The 13,298-nt window shown below is 31.9% G+C and overlaps 1 protein-coding gene and 1 long non-coding RNA gene across 2 annotated transcripts; both read left to right on the top strand.

The window, feature by feature from the left end:
- Nucleotides 1-958: 958 nt before the first annotated feature.
- On the top strand, nt 959-5,543 carry LOC134705006 (uncharacterized). Its single transcript, XM_063563778.1, has 6 exons — nt 959-1,083; nt 1,842-2,007; nt 2,977-3,062; nt 3,396-3,473; nt 4,348-4,362; nt 5,312-5,543. Exons 1-6 carry the CDS (start codon nt 1,014-1,016, stop codon nt 5,425-5,427), a joined length of 531 nt encoding a protein of 176 aa, XP_063419848.1. The 5' UTR covers nt 959-1,013; the 3' UTR covers nt 5,428-5,543.
- Nucleotides 5,544-10,650: 5,107 nt separating this feature from the next.
- LOC134705005 (uncharacterized) lies at nt 10,651-12,374 on the top strand. Its single transcript, XR_010105459.1, has 3 exons — nt 10,651-10,687; nt 11,168-11,278; nt 12,312-12,374. It is a non-coding gene; the product is annotated as an uncharacterized LOC134705005 (long non-coding RNA).
- The last annotated feature ends 924 nt before the right edge of the window (nt 12,375-13,298 follow it).

The following is a 13,298-nucleotide window of genomic DNA, read 5'->3' as shown; positions in this document are numbered from 1 at the left end:
ATGCCTGTATTTAGTCAGGAATATGACAGTTGTTGTCCATTCGTTTGATGTGTTTTATCCTTTGATTTTGCCATTTGATTCGGGACTTTCCATTTTGAATTTTCCTCGAGTTTTAATATTTTGTTATTTTACTAACCTAGTCAGGAACATGACAGTTGTTGTCCATTCGTTTTTTTTAATTTTCCTCGAATTTTTGTAAGGCTTATAGATATCACCTACAATAACTGACAAAAAGGATTCGCATTGATAACTAGTATATTGGATGGGATGAATAATTGAGACAGGGGAATTGAGAACTAGTATATTGGATGAGATGAATAATAATTGGGGGCTGGATATTGACTATTTTGGTTGGGATGAATTATTTAGGCAGAGGCATTGACTATATTGGATGGGATGAATAATAGGGGTTGGAGGAGGCCAATCAGTGAAAATACTGGATATATCTCACTGCGGGAAACCAAAGCCAAAGTATTGGCACTTGATTGTATTAGATGATAATTCTGGGTGGTGACCAGTGCAATTAATCATACTGAATGGATTGTCGCGGGAACAATCAGAGCATTAGTCTAACTACTAACTTTACTGAATGGTATACTGACCAATAAGTTCAAATCAGTTTCATACAAAGCACTAATTTGACTGGTTAGATGAGTATTGGATATTAGTCGGGCAAAGAACCTTATGATAGAACAATGCAGGTACGCCACAATGTTAGTATGCACTCGAACAATTAGTCTAAAGTTGTGGTTTTCTACAATAAAGATTAACTTAAATTTTGTAACTGTTGAATATGGTATAGTTAAGGTAGACTCTGTTAGGAATTGTTGATTTCATAATTTAACATTGACGAATCCTTCAAAGTTTACTTCAGAACCTAATGCCCCCACATTATCTTTTAGTTACGAGACAGACAATCCCTGAACTTTGCAAGGAACTGTCTGCACAGGTAGTAATCTATTACATAATACGTGTCAATATTGAGACATTTGCACTTACTTTCCACGAGAAGAATGAGTCTATTGTTACCAATATTGTTTGTTTCTTGTCACGGATTGCTGTTAGATCCACCAGCATCAGCAGGTTTTTAATCTTATTTTCATGTTTACGAAATATGTGTTGATGTCATGTTGATATGATTCCTTTATAAAACCGGTTTTATTTCAGTGTGAGATGCTTTACGCAAATATGTATGTTTTTTGAAAGAATACATTTTCCACTGTTTGATTATCATTTCTTTTAACTTGAATGCATATTATCTTTGAAAAAATTAACGAAAAAAATGTTGAAAATTAATTCAAATGCCATAATCCATAAACTTAGGTATTTTACATAAAACGTTTTAAAATATTTTCTCATAAACTGAATATATTAGCAAGTTTACGACAAACAGCAGAATACAAAATAGAAAACTAATGACGGAACAACAACTCAGCCAAAAAGTATTAGGTACGCTGGAAGGGTAGGAAGACAGTGCTCCATATCTGGCACATAACTGACGTGTTACTTATGTACACAGGCAAACTTTGTTCACGTAAATATCACGTGAAATTCACGTGAATTTCACGTTAAATTTTTCACGTGAGATTCACCTCAAACGAGCTTATACATGAAACTCACGTGACAAATTTCACGTGAATTTCACGTGAATCTGATGTGAAATTCACGTGAGCAAAATTTGCCTGTTTAAGTACAAACCCGGTGATAATGCTCATTTGAAAGGTCACATTCAAGATTCTTTTACATACAATTTGTTACTTTCCTATAGAACAGAAATGATAAGTATTTAACATAAGATAATGCATGTTTTGTAATTTCAACTTTTTCGTTTTCGTTTTTAGGCAGTGGGTTTTGTTCTTATCCCTGCAAACTACAAGATAACCTCTTTTATAATGAAGCTGCAAACGACACGGTTATTACTCCAAACCCGTATACACTGGAATTATCAACACAGCAAAATAATAAGATAATTTGCTTTGAGAGATCTGGATCTTTCATTGTAAACAGGTAAAATAATGTACTTGAGGGAAATTAGAAACGATTGTTCTGTTTTGTTGAACTGTTAATTCGATCCCTTAACATGAACATTGTATCCCTTTAATAGTCAATTCAGAACACGATTTCGTAAGGCTACAAAGAGGCGTGCAAGTTTTTCCCTCATCGCAACTTGTCATGACTTTTGTTATATTAAGCAGTGGTTTTGCTAATCTACAAAATTTGTTGTTTTACATGTATATAAGGTTATATCAGTCCCTCTGACAAGGTTGAACTCAAATGGGTTTTGTTTTTTATTTCCTGTTCATTTGGTCATTAACTTTAGCTCTATAACTGTTTCGTGTTTTTTTTCTCTTACAAAATTTCCTTTCAAATATTCGGTCTTGAGCTTTCCAGATACTGGTAAACCCAGAAAAGTGCTTCAGACGAATGAAATTCATAAAGTGTTGTTTTCATTATTTTTATTTAAATCTATATTCTGAACTAAATCCCCCTATCACAATGAACTAATTAGATTTCTTATTACCACGAAAGCATCCGCTTTTGGGTTACGGTTATTTTTAAGTACTTCATGTCAATTTTGTATCGTATGGGATTCCCCCTTATCCTTCTTCCCTAATCCTATACTTATTTTGGGACACTTTCAAAAATTATAAACCTCAGGGTTTACTGAGGTGTGGAAATATTGCAATCCCTATAATTATTCTGTCCGGCAGTAATACCCTTTATAAAGCAGATCGACCGCCTGGCTGTGCGGGATGTGTAAATCGCAGTCACGTCTGGTCGGTACGAAGATATACATTTACCTCGTGTAGGTTTATGGTTTGTAGATTAGCAAAACCACTGCTTAATATAACAAAAGTCATGACAAGGGACTTTCCGTTTTCAAATTTCCCGTAGTTCAGCATTTTGGAGATTTTTAGACTAAAAATGTATGCTTTTTCTATCTTTTAATAATGTGACGTTTATTTCTCGTTTCAGACGAGGGGCCAATAATGACACATATAGATGTATAAAGATCATTGATGTATGCGACGATGCAATAGTAGTGATACAGACAAAACTTTGTAAGATGAATTAATTTTTGTACAACATAGACTAAAACAAACGTTGTCTCATTTTCTATATTACCTACTGTTTATAGAGATCTTTTCTAAAAAACAAACTATCATAATTAATTAATTATGCAAACCATTTGCTTTGGTTGATCCGCATTCTATGAAACCCCAATGATAATTTTCTATTTTGACACCAGTAAAAATCTCTTAGTTTGTCGATACGCTAAACTACTATAAGAAGTAAATGTTAATCCTACATATTCCTTGTTAATAATTTACATGGAATAATTGATTTGCATATAAACTAAAAAAAAATTATTTAAATATTTATTTCTTTATAAGTTACAATGACGACTCCGCCAAAACTTTGTGAGATCTGTACACCCGACAAGCTGACATCACAACCTGAACTATGGGTTTGTAAGTAAACTATTTCAAATACCTTATAGTCTGCATTTTTTTTTAATTAGTTTGACATTTTATAGAATATTTTATTTTGAAAAAAATATGTTTGTTCATATCAACGGAATTATGTATGCAACTACGTGTAAAATTCTAGTTAAAAAGATACACTTGATATACGAATTTTTCATTAAAGTTGAAAACGCGAAAACGAGAAGTGAAATTATTTCGCATTATCGACTTAGCTTTTTCGTCTTTTTTGCTATTTCGAATCCGCGTTTTACGTTTTTGGCTTTGCGTTTTCACCTTAATTAGGTAAGGCGAAAACTCGAAAACTCGAATTGGCAATAACAGTTCACTATACGTTTGTTATATACCTAACTTAAAAATCTGAAACCCACTTAACATACTTATACATGAAGTCAGGAGTTTATGTTTTTTTTCTTGTGATTTTAATGTTGCTATAATTAAATGCAGTTGCCTCCAATAAAAATTTGGAAAAAAACACATTTCAAAGGTTTTCATTGAATCTAGTCAAATGATTTTAAATTGTTCCCTTCAGCTGCTGATTTTGCTGCCAATTTTAAATGAAAAATGTTTTCCATCGCTGATATATCTAAGATTGCCCCATTTAAAAAAAATGTAAAACCTCCGTATTTTAAAGTGATGAACTAATTTTCATTGGTTATGAAATAATATTCTTTCTCAAATTTGTGAGTGTTCTGATCGACATCTTACATTTGAGTGTACGTTGAATCCATTCAGGTTTTAAATATTTTCGATCTCGTCCGATCTTCTTGAAGACTGCAAAAAAGTGCTTTTAAAAGTTGTAAGAACATGCATATTTTCAACTTCTTGTGCAAATTGTCAGCATAATTTTTTACCATTTCAGCGATGAGTAAAACATGTAAGTGTTACATATATTATTATTATTAACAAACCTTTGACAAATCACCTAGTCACCATTCAAAACACTCTTTCGCGCTCGTACTAACGTTACAAGTTCTGTCGAATATTAGGGTCTTTACTTAATCGCCATTCCATATACAGTTGATACAGGGATCTTTACAACCTAAATAAATTCAAAAGCGTTTGGCCATATAACTTGCTTTCGAACTGAAGTTCGTATAACAGTTTTACTTGCTAAAATATTCACTTCGACGTTGCTATCGATTCTATTGGAAACACGTAACAAAAAACCTCTGTCGCCAAGAACAGAAATATGAGAAAAATTGGGAAAGTAACATTTATAGATTTTCAGTACTCATATATATATATATATATATATGAGTTCATTGGCTAGACTTTGATCAACATATAAGCACATTTTGAAATGAGGTCACTGGCTAACTGCATTTGCATGATAATGATGATAAATAAAGTGAGAGTACTCATTTCAAGAATTCGGGTATTAGGTAATCATATCTTCTTATACGGTATAAGTGTTTCTAAATAGGTATTGTCCCTCCAAAAGTTATAATGAATTTTTAGAAACAAGCAATCTGGGTTGTGTTTCTGTGGCCAATGTTGTAAATCAAGGTAAATGCACTAAATTATTTTTGAATAACTAAGACTTTTCTACCTCAGACATAGATTACCTTAGCTGTATTTGGCAAAACTTTTATGAATATTGGTCCTCAATGCTCATTAACTTCGTTCTTCATTTGGCCTTTTTAACATTTAGTGGATTCGAGCGTCACTGATAAGTCTTTTGTAGACGAAACTCGCCTCTGGTGTATATCCAAAATTACGTCCGGGTTTCTATGATGAGTTTATTATTATATATATGTAAAATGCTTATTTTTCTATATGTACATGCTGCATGATCAAACCAGTAATATCTTATCTGGTTCTAGTACTAAAATGCAACGTGCCATCTACATGTTCTAAAACTAGTGGCACTGACTGGAGATGCACTGGGTCAGAGAGTAATACTCCAGATAACGGTCAAAGTTGTAAAACACATGGCTAGCAATGACACAGAAATGGTATACTCACGAAGGATGGTCGACAGAGTATGGAATGACACTATAGTGACAAAATAGAGTTTGATATTATGAAAACAATTACATTAAAATTAGTTCATAATACTGTCGTCTGCATTTAAATACGGATGAATATCTTGACAACACGACTACTTTATAGTAGTAGGCTGAAGTAAGATTATCTCATCAGCAATCCCTTTATTTTCTTGACCCCACACATATTTTTTTAATTGATCACCTGTCCGTCCGTCTGTTCATCCCCCATAAGAGATCTTCTCTTACGTCTTGTGTTTTGGTCAGATTGATTTTCTGCTTTATATAATGATATATAGCAAGTTATGGTTCTTTTTATAACTGTATTTAAAATTGGCAATCAAATCTTACAATTTTACGTTGGAATAAACCAAACTTGACGGAATTACTTCATACAACATCTCCATGGTATGTGTACATTCATATTGGTATGCTCTACCATTTAATATAAATTGTTTCTTATCTAGCTTTTTCATAGAAAAAAATGACTTAACAATTTCTTAATGGGATGAGCTTTTCCACACTATGAGTCATAATAATCACAAATTGGCCTCATTCGATTTTCTATGTACATATATCGTTTTGAGATATAGATATATTTTAAAAGACAGTCCGAATCTTGAGCTTCAGACAGAGGAATAAAGTTTCTGTAACAGTTGTAGACATGTTTCATTAAATTAAGGACAAATGTTACCCTTTAAAAATAATCCAATCCCCCTCCTACGGTTTACGTTGGAAACAAACTAATACCAAAAGGATTAAATGAAGTCGCTTTGCAACAATGATGATTCTTTTCTTGAAAAATTGTTTCTTTTTTTACATCAGCCAAACTTCATACAGGGATTTCTCAAGATAAAGGATGAAAATGATGTAATGTAACCATCATACTTTGAACATTATTTAGTTCCACTACAGCAAACATCAGAGCGCAATCAAATCTTTACGGTCATTATCACAAAATACGGACCCAGATTATGGGTCAATAAAACACTGGGTTTTTTTTCAATAATGATACATTGTTGGATCTACCAGTGAGCAACTCTATACAAGCACGAGACACAAATGACGCAAACAAAAAAACCGAACATATAATATACAATTAAACATTGTTAAACATGGACCTGTTAAAACTGATACGGATGCAACAAAAACTGATAAATGACCCCAATTGAAAGGAATACATTGTTTACCTGATTCTCTTAATTCTATAAGATTTACATGTCACAATACGAAAGAATTGTTCATTAAGCTTTTTAAATATACAGACATGTAAGAGTACAGTCATTTTCTGTAACATTTATACAGCCTTTCTAATAACTATTGTTGATTGTTGGATAACACAAACTATTTATGGATTAAGATTGTCATGTCATCCTCTGTGCATTGAGTAGATAAGAACCGATTCACACCCTTCTCATATCTAAAAGGAAGTATATGAAGCTCTTCATTGGTCTTCCGGGATCTCTGATACACATATATATACATGTTGAAAAGAAAGCAGTACTCAATATAAAGGTATCCGGTAGAAAATCATGTTTGGAAGTATAACTGTGACAGTTTTTGCAACACTGGTTGCGTGTAATGGGTTTTTGGTTGATGATTCGACTTCAACAAGAAATGGACTGACAGTAGGTGGTCAAACAAATGTGTCTGTAACACCATTTAACAAACCGATTTATCTTCCGACGACATCGATCACGACTGAGAAAATAGATTCAACGTATGTATCAACAATTGAGAACAACACGCATTTCGAAAATCTTACGAAATTCATACATGAAGAGTTCGAAAAATTATTCTCACAAAAAATGCTAGCTTTCGAACAAATTTTGAACAATACATACCGTTCATTTGAATCAGATTTGAAAAAACTTAGTAACAAATTTGATAACGAAACAATGATATTAAAAGATCAATTTACTAATATGACAGAGACTTGCAAAGCGGCTAAGGCAGAATTAGCAGATGTTAAAAAAGACATAGAAAATCAAAATAAGGAATATTTGGTATACAGTCTTGCATTTAAGAATGAAGTTGACGAGCTGAGAAAAGACGTAAACGCTTCCTTTGATTTAATATCGGCAGAAAATAAGACAACTGTGAATATTTATAGCAAACAAGAACTGATGACAACTGAGCTAGATGTTCTAAGACAACAATTCGATGTGTTGAATAACTCTAGCCTATATTTGATTCAAGAAAAAATTAATAAATTAGCAAACAATTCCATAGCTTTAAACGAGAGTCATATAATCTTACATAAAGATCTTAGTGACCTGAAACAGAAGTACAAGAACTACAGTGAAGAAATTGCAGAGAACAATAGATTAGTTGAAAACAAGTTTAATGTTCTTAGGCCACACCAATTTGATTCCTTGTTCGACGGACCCGCCCGCACCTATTTTTTTCAAAACAGAATTTTTTTATTTTTTTTATTTTCCCGCTTTCCGCATCCGGAAATGTCATCATGTCCATTTCCCGCACCGTTGTTTTTGTAAATATTATAAAAGATATCAACATTTGTTTTACAATCACAGTCTAACCTGTATATAACGACTTTAAACATAAAATCACCCCATCACAAGGTGTAAATATCTGTGAGAATATTTTTTTCAGCATGAAACCTATTTATCCAAAGAGGGAGTGCTCCGAAATAAATTTATAACAGAGTGGAAATACCTGCAAAGTACAAACAATTGGTTTCTTTCCCCTTACTTATATTCCCTATCAAAACATGTTCGCTGTAAGAATAAAGTACGAAGAAGTTCAAGAACTTCTGAAGGATTTGCCTTCAACTGCAATTATATTGTATGCTGGCGAAACAAAACTATCTACAGCCACTGCATGTTTATGCACCTGTCCTGAATGATTCAGGGGCCTGTCGTTCAGCAGTTATCGTTTGTTGATGTTGTTCATAATTTGGTGTTTTCCTGTTTGGATATATGATATATAAATTAGACCGTTGGTTTTCCTGTTCGAATGGTGTACGCTAATAATTTTGGGGTCCTTTATAGGTTGCTGTTTTGTCTGTATCAAAGCCGTGTGTAAAAGACCGTACTTTGACCTGTGTTTGTCATAATCAGGTTCAGAACAACCCTCCCTCAGATAAGGGGTAATTTTATTGATGTAGAAAAGAAAATAGAAATCCAAGGATTTGTATAGTTCTTCTATACAAAACCTTTGAAAACTTAAAATTTTGTACTCAAAAAGAGAAGAGTTGCATCCTATTTTAAACAACTTTTTCTAAAAGAGGGGTCCACTTATTTTGAATAATATTAAACTGTTAAAGTAAATGTGTTAACATGGTTAAAGTCCAGGAATATTACAAAATTATTGGACATGTTTTGACCATTTAATACAAGATAGATATATAGTTCTCTGAGAAAATATGAGCTCTTTTATACAAACAAATATATTATAACTTATATTGATCCCTCACAAAACATGTAAAAGGGATTTAAGGGATATTTATAACAATAAGGGCTTGCCCCAAAACTGATTATGACTTGAACGGAGAATTGTCTCATTGTCAGTCACACACACATAGACCAGATTTAACTATTTCTTGGTGAACAGGGCAAAAAATACATCAGAAATTAAAGAAATGTCAACGCACAAGTGATAAATCAAGTTTTAAATTGTCAAAATTTACTTTTTGATGTTTACAAAAAAAAATTATAATCGCTCGCCTTTACTTTTCAGGCTTCGCCTCAAAAATTTGCAAATTAAATATTTTTTTATTAAAATTTTCAAATCGCTCGCTCGCCCCATATTTTGGAGTCCAAAAATCCGTAGAACAAGAAATTAAATTGGTGTGGCCTTAACACTAACATTCATAGTTTAAATATGAGTTTTGAATCATTTCAAACTGAGTTGTATGAACACGTCGAAATATTAAAAAACGAATCAACAAAACAAAAACATGATGCTGGAATTCTTCTCAGCGAAATATGGAAGCTTAAAAGTGAACTTGTTAATCTAAGTAATAATACCACCTCATTGAACAAGTATATGATTGCGGCAGAACAAAACAAAGCAGTAATAGATGCTAAACGAAGTCAAATGGAAAAAGATATAGTGGTCTTACAGAAATGGCTGAACAGTGTACCAAAACTATCAAATGACACCAAACATTTGGAGAAAGTAATACAGGACAATAATTACATGCTTGCTTCTATGAAGAACGAAATAAACGCAAGGAGTCAAGATTTTCTGGCACTTTTGGACATGATTCAGAAAACAGGTAAAAGCACAAGATTATTTCAAAAATTATTATTTAAGATCATTTAAATGCACAGACACAAATGTTTGCTATACACCTTTACCTTCAGAGAGTTATGTAATCAGTCATGAAAAAATAGTATAGTCACTGATAAAAAATTCTTTTATAAACAGAGAAAAAAAAAACAATTGTACCCGTTTATTCTTAAGTCTTATAAAGACTTTTTCTAATCGTATTGTCTAGTATTGCCTCATGTGACCGAAAAGGAAATTTTAGCTTTTGCATTTTTGAAACTACTGAGATACATATACCAAACTTTACCTAAGTATTTTACCTCATGCGACCAAATAGGAAATATTAGCTATTGCATTTTTGAAACTACTGAGATACATATACCAAACTTTACCTAAATATTCCTTACGGAATATATTTAAAAATAAAATGTATCCAGGGATTTGAAACAAAGTCACACACATAACCATTGTTGCTCAAATTGAGTATATTGATACTCAGCAGTTTTTGAAATGTTTATCAACCCAAAAGCAATTTGTTTGAGCAAAATTGACAATTATTAGCAGGTCAAGTTCTATTATTATATTACCTAAAATAAAATATAAAAAAACAAGACAACCAAGTTTGTTGTAGTTGTCCTTGAAATTATTATTTTGTAATAAATTTTCAAAGTTTTTAATTAATCTCTTGACAACTATGTTAGTTCAAGTTTTTTGTGAGGAAAACATACATGTCGGCTCTGTGATATTATATACGATTGGAATTGATTGAAGTGTTTCTATTTGACCAATGCTTGGGGTTAAGAAGATTATGGCAGTTTTAAAACTGATTTCTATCTATTGCTGGTTTAAAAATTTCTTTGACATACCACCTTCTTATTTCAGACAGAAAACTGAAAAACACAACGTTACGTCTCACAGAGCAACAGAATTTAACATATTCTAATCTAGAACAAAATATCAGCCAATGTTTTGAACAAGGTATACATAATGTTTAACATGCAAGGCATATTGCTATATCTTTTTTTGTATAAAAATCCGAACTAAAACAAGATTTTGACTATTATTTTTTTTTTTCATTTCAAATTCAATATTACATATTCATTCAAACTTCACATCTATACATTATGAACTTTAAACTGTCTGAACAATGTCCACGCAATAAACGAACATCGGGCATTAAAAAGAATAAATTTAAATATATACGTAAATGCTTAAATTCTTCTACGGATTGTCTTACTTTTTCAAATAGTAATGCATTATTAAATATATGTGCGGTTCTTCTTTAACGATCACTGTTGGTATAACTGATGAAAAGATTTCAATGTTTCAAGTTATTTTTTTATTATTTATTCTTATTTCCTACGTCGACAACAAAAATAGTAACGTTAGTATCAAAAATGAATAAAGACCAGTGATATAGTTCATATAAAGGTACACATTTCAATAATGTCCTTTCAGTCAATAAAATGGATCAACATATAGAATACAAAATAAAGACTATAGAAAAAGCTCAGAATGTTGCTGCTTACAACGCATTACTGGAAGAAGTCCACAATATATCAGAGAAAGGTAAAATTTATTAGATATAGGTTTTCAAAATGACATTGATTAATGAAAAAATACCGAAAAGAGAACAGTAAAATTATTAGTCATAGATAAAAAAAAAAAAAGGGAAGACGTGATATCAGGCAGGTGCGTTAAAATGATAGACAGTTCAAGTACATTATAGTGTACTGTGTCCTATAGTGACACCCTTTTATAATGATCAAGCAAATGGCTGATGATATATCATATTCAGTAACTGTGGTGGACAAAACTGCTTGCTACAATATAAGGGTCACATTCGAGATCATCTGTGACACAAGTTTCATGGGTGAATAATAATCACGCATTCTTGACCTTTGTGGCATACATGCTTGTAAAAATAATTCGTCAAAACCGCTAAATCAAATAGTTAAGAATTTCACGATTTACAAAAGGTGGTACCCACGATAGAAACATATACAATTTTGTTCATAATTGTGCTTAAATACAATGTATGCATATTACCGGTGTATTGATGATACAGTAACTTTGTATTATTTAATGAGCAATAAGATTTATATGATGTTAAATTTGGTTTATAAGAGGTCCAATTTGGGTCCAAAATCTAAACTGATTTCATAAAGCTTTTGCAGTGCAGGGAAAATGCAATTGTTTAAAAGAACAGATATTTCAAGTTTGATTTTATAAATGTAATACTTCTTGTTCTAAAAAGTAAAAAAGCAAAATTACTGATATCCGAGGAAAATTCAAAACCGAGTCAATAATCAAATGGCAATATAAAAAAAACCAAGCACATCATACGAATGGATAACAACTGTCATCTTCCTGACTTGGTACATTCATTTTCTTACGTAGGTAATGGTGGATTAAACCTGGTTGTATAGCCCTAAACCTCTCACTTTTACGACAGTCGTTTTCAAATTCCCTTATTTTGACAATGATGCGTGAACAAAACAAACATACGCTATATATATAGGGGTACTGCACTGAAATATTCGCCTTTAGTAAAATTGAAACTGAGCACAATTACCAATGTTCGTATGCCATTTCTTTTTAGTAAAGGAAACAGACAGCGATGTTGATAAAAGAATACTCAGTTTACAGTCGAACCAAAGTAACATAACACGTAAATTGGAACAAGCAGCACAAAAAGGTATCGAAATTATGTAAATGTAGAAATATTGAAGAAAAAAAACATTATTTTGTCCCTGACATTACCAAAAAAATATAGAAATTCTTCTTTTCATTAAAAAGCATGTACATTTTATTGATGAATTGTCACTTTTAATATAACAGAAATGTCACATGTAATGTCATTTACTTGTCATATGAGGTATATGATTTAAAATAGCCGATTGTTCCACATATGAACAGTGTCGAGTAGAATTCGACGACATGCAAATAAATATCAATACATATGTCATCTAATTTCCGGCTGATTTGTTTTTTATGCAAAGCCTGTAACTGTCTTAGCTGATATAAAAACCCTACAAAACCGTGTAATATTTAAATTTTATTTCGTATTTGAATGTTCCAAAATCAATCAAAGTCTTATATATGCACGTGCATAAGGTAGATTTCTATCTGACGCAGCTCTATACTAAAGTTTTGAAAAATGAAAAAAAGTATATTTAGTGAATATGCAAGGCGGTTTATGAATGAACGTATTCCTAAGCCAGTGAATGCTTACTGATCTTTGGTCAAAACAACAAAATATGGAGTTAATATTCTCTGATAATTGTTACTATAGTTTATCTTCGTCCGAGACAGTTAAAATCTCGTAATATGGCAAAGTTTTAGGACTCTATGTTGAACTTGGATGTCTTTTCTGGTTAAATGTGTCGTCCGCTTTTCATCCGTCATTGACGTTATACCTCCACATCATCTTTTTCACACATACCATATATTTTAAATTTAAAACCATGTCAATAAGTCATTATTTTCTTTTTATTTCAGCCGTTGTTACTGCATGTTCAATAAACGCAAATGTGTCTCATGGACAAGCAATACCGTTCAAAAAAATTAGAACTGCACATGGTATTAA

The sequence above is a fragment of the Mytilus trossulus genome, chromosome 2, assembly GCF_036588685.1.
Source record: "Mytilus trossulus isolate FHL-02 chromosome 2, PNRI_Mtr1.1.1.hap1, whole genome shotgun sequence".
Lineage (NCBI taxonomy): Eukaryota > Metazoa > Mollusca > Bivalvia > Mytilida > Mytilidae > Mytilus > Mytilus trossulus.
The sequence above is the reverse complement of the archived record's forward strand: the minus strand, read 5'-3'. Positions and strand labels throughout refer to the sequence as shown.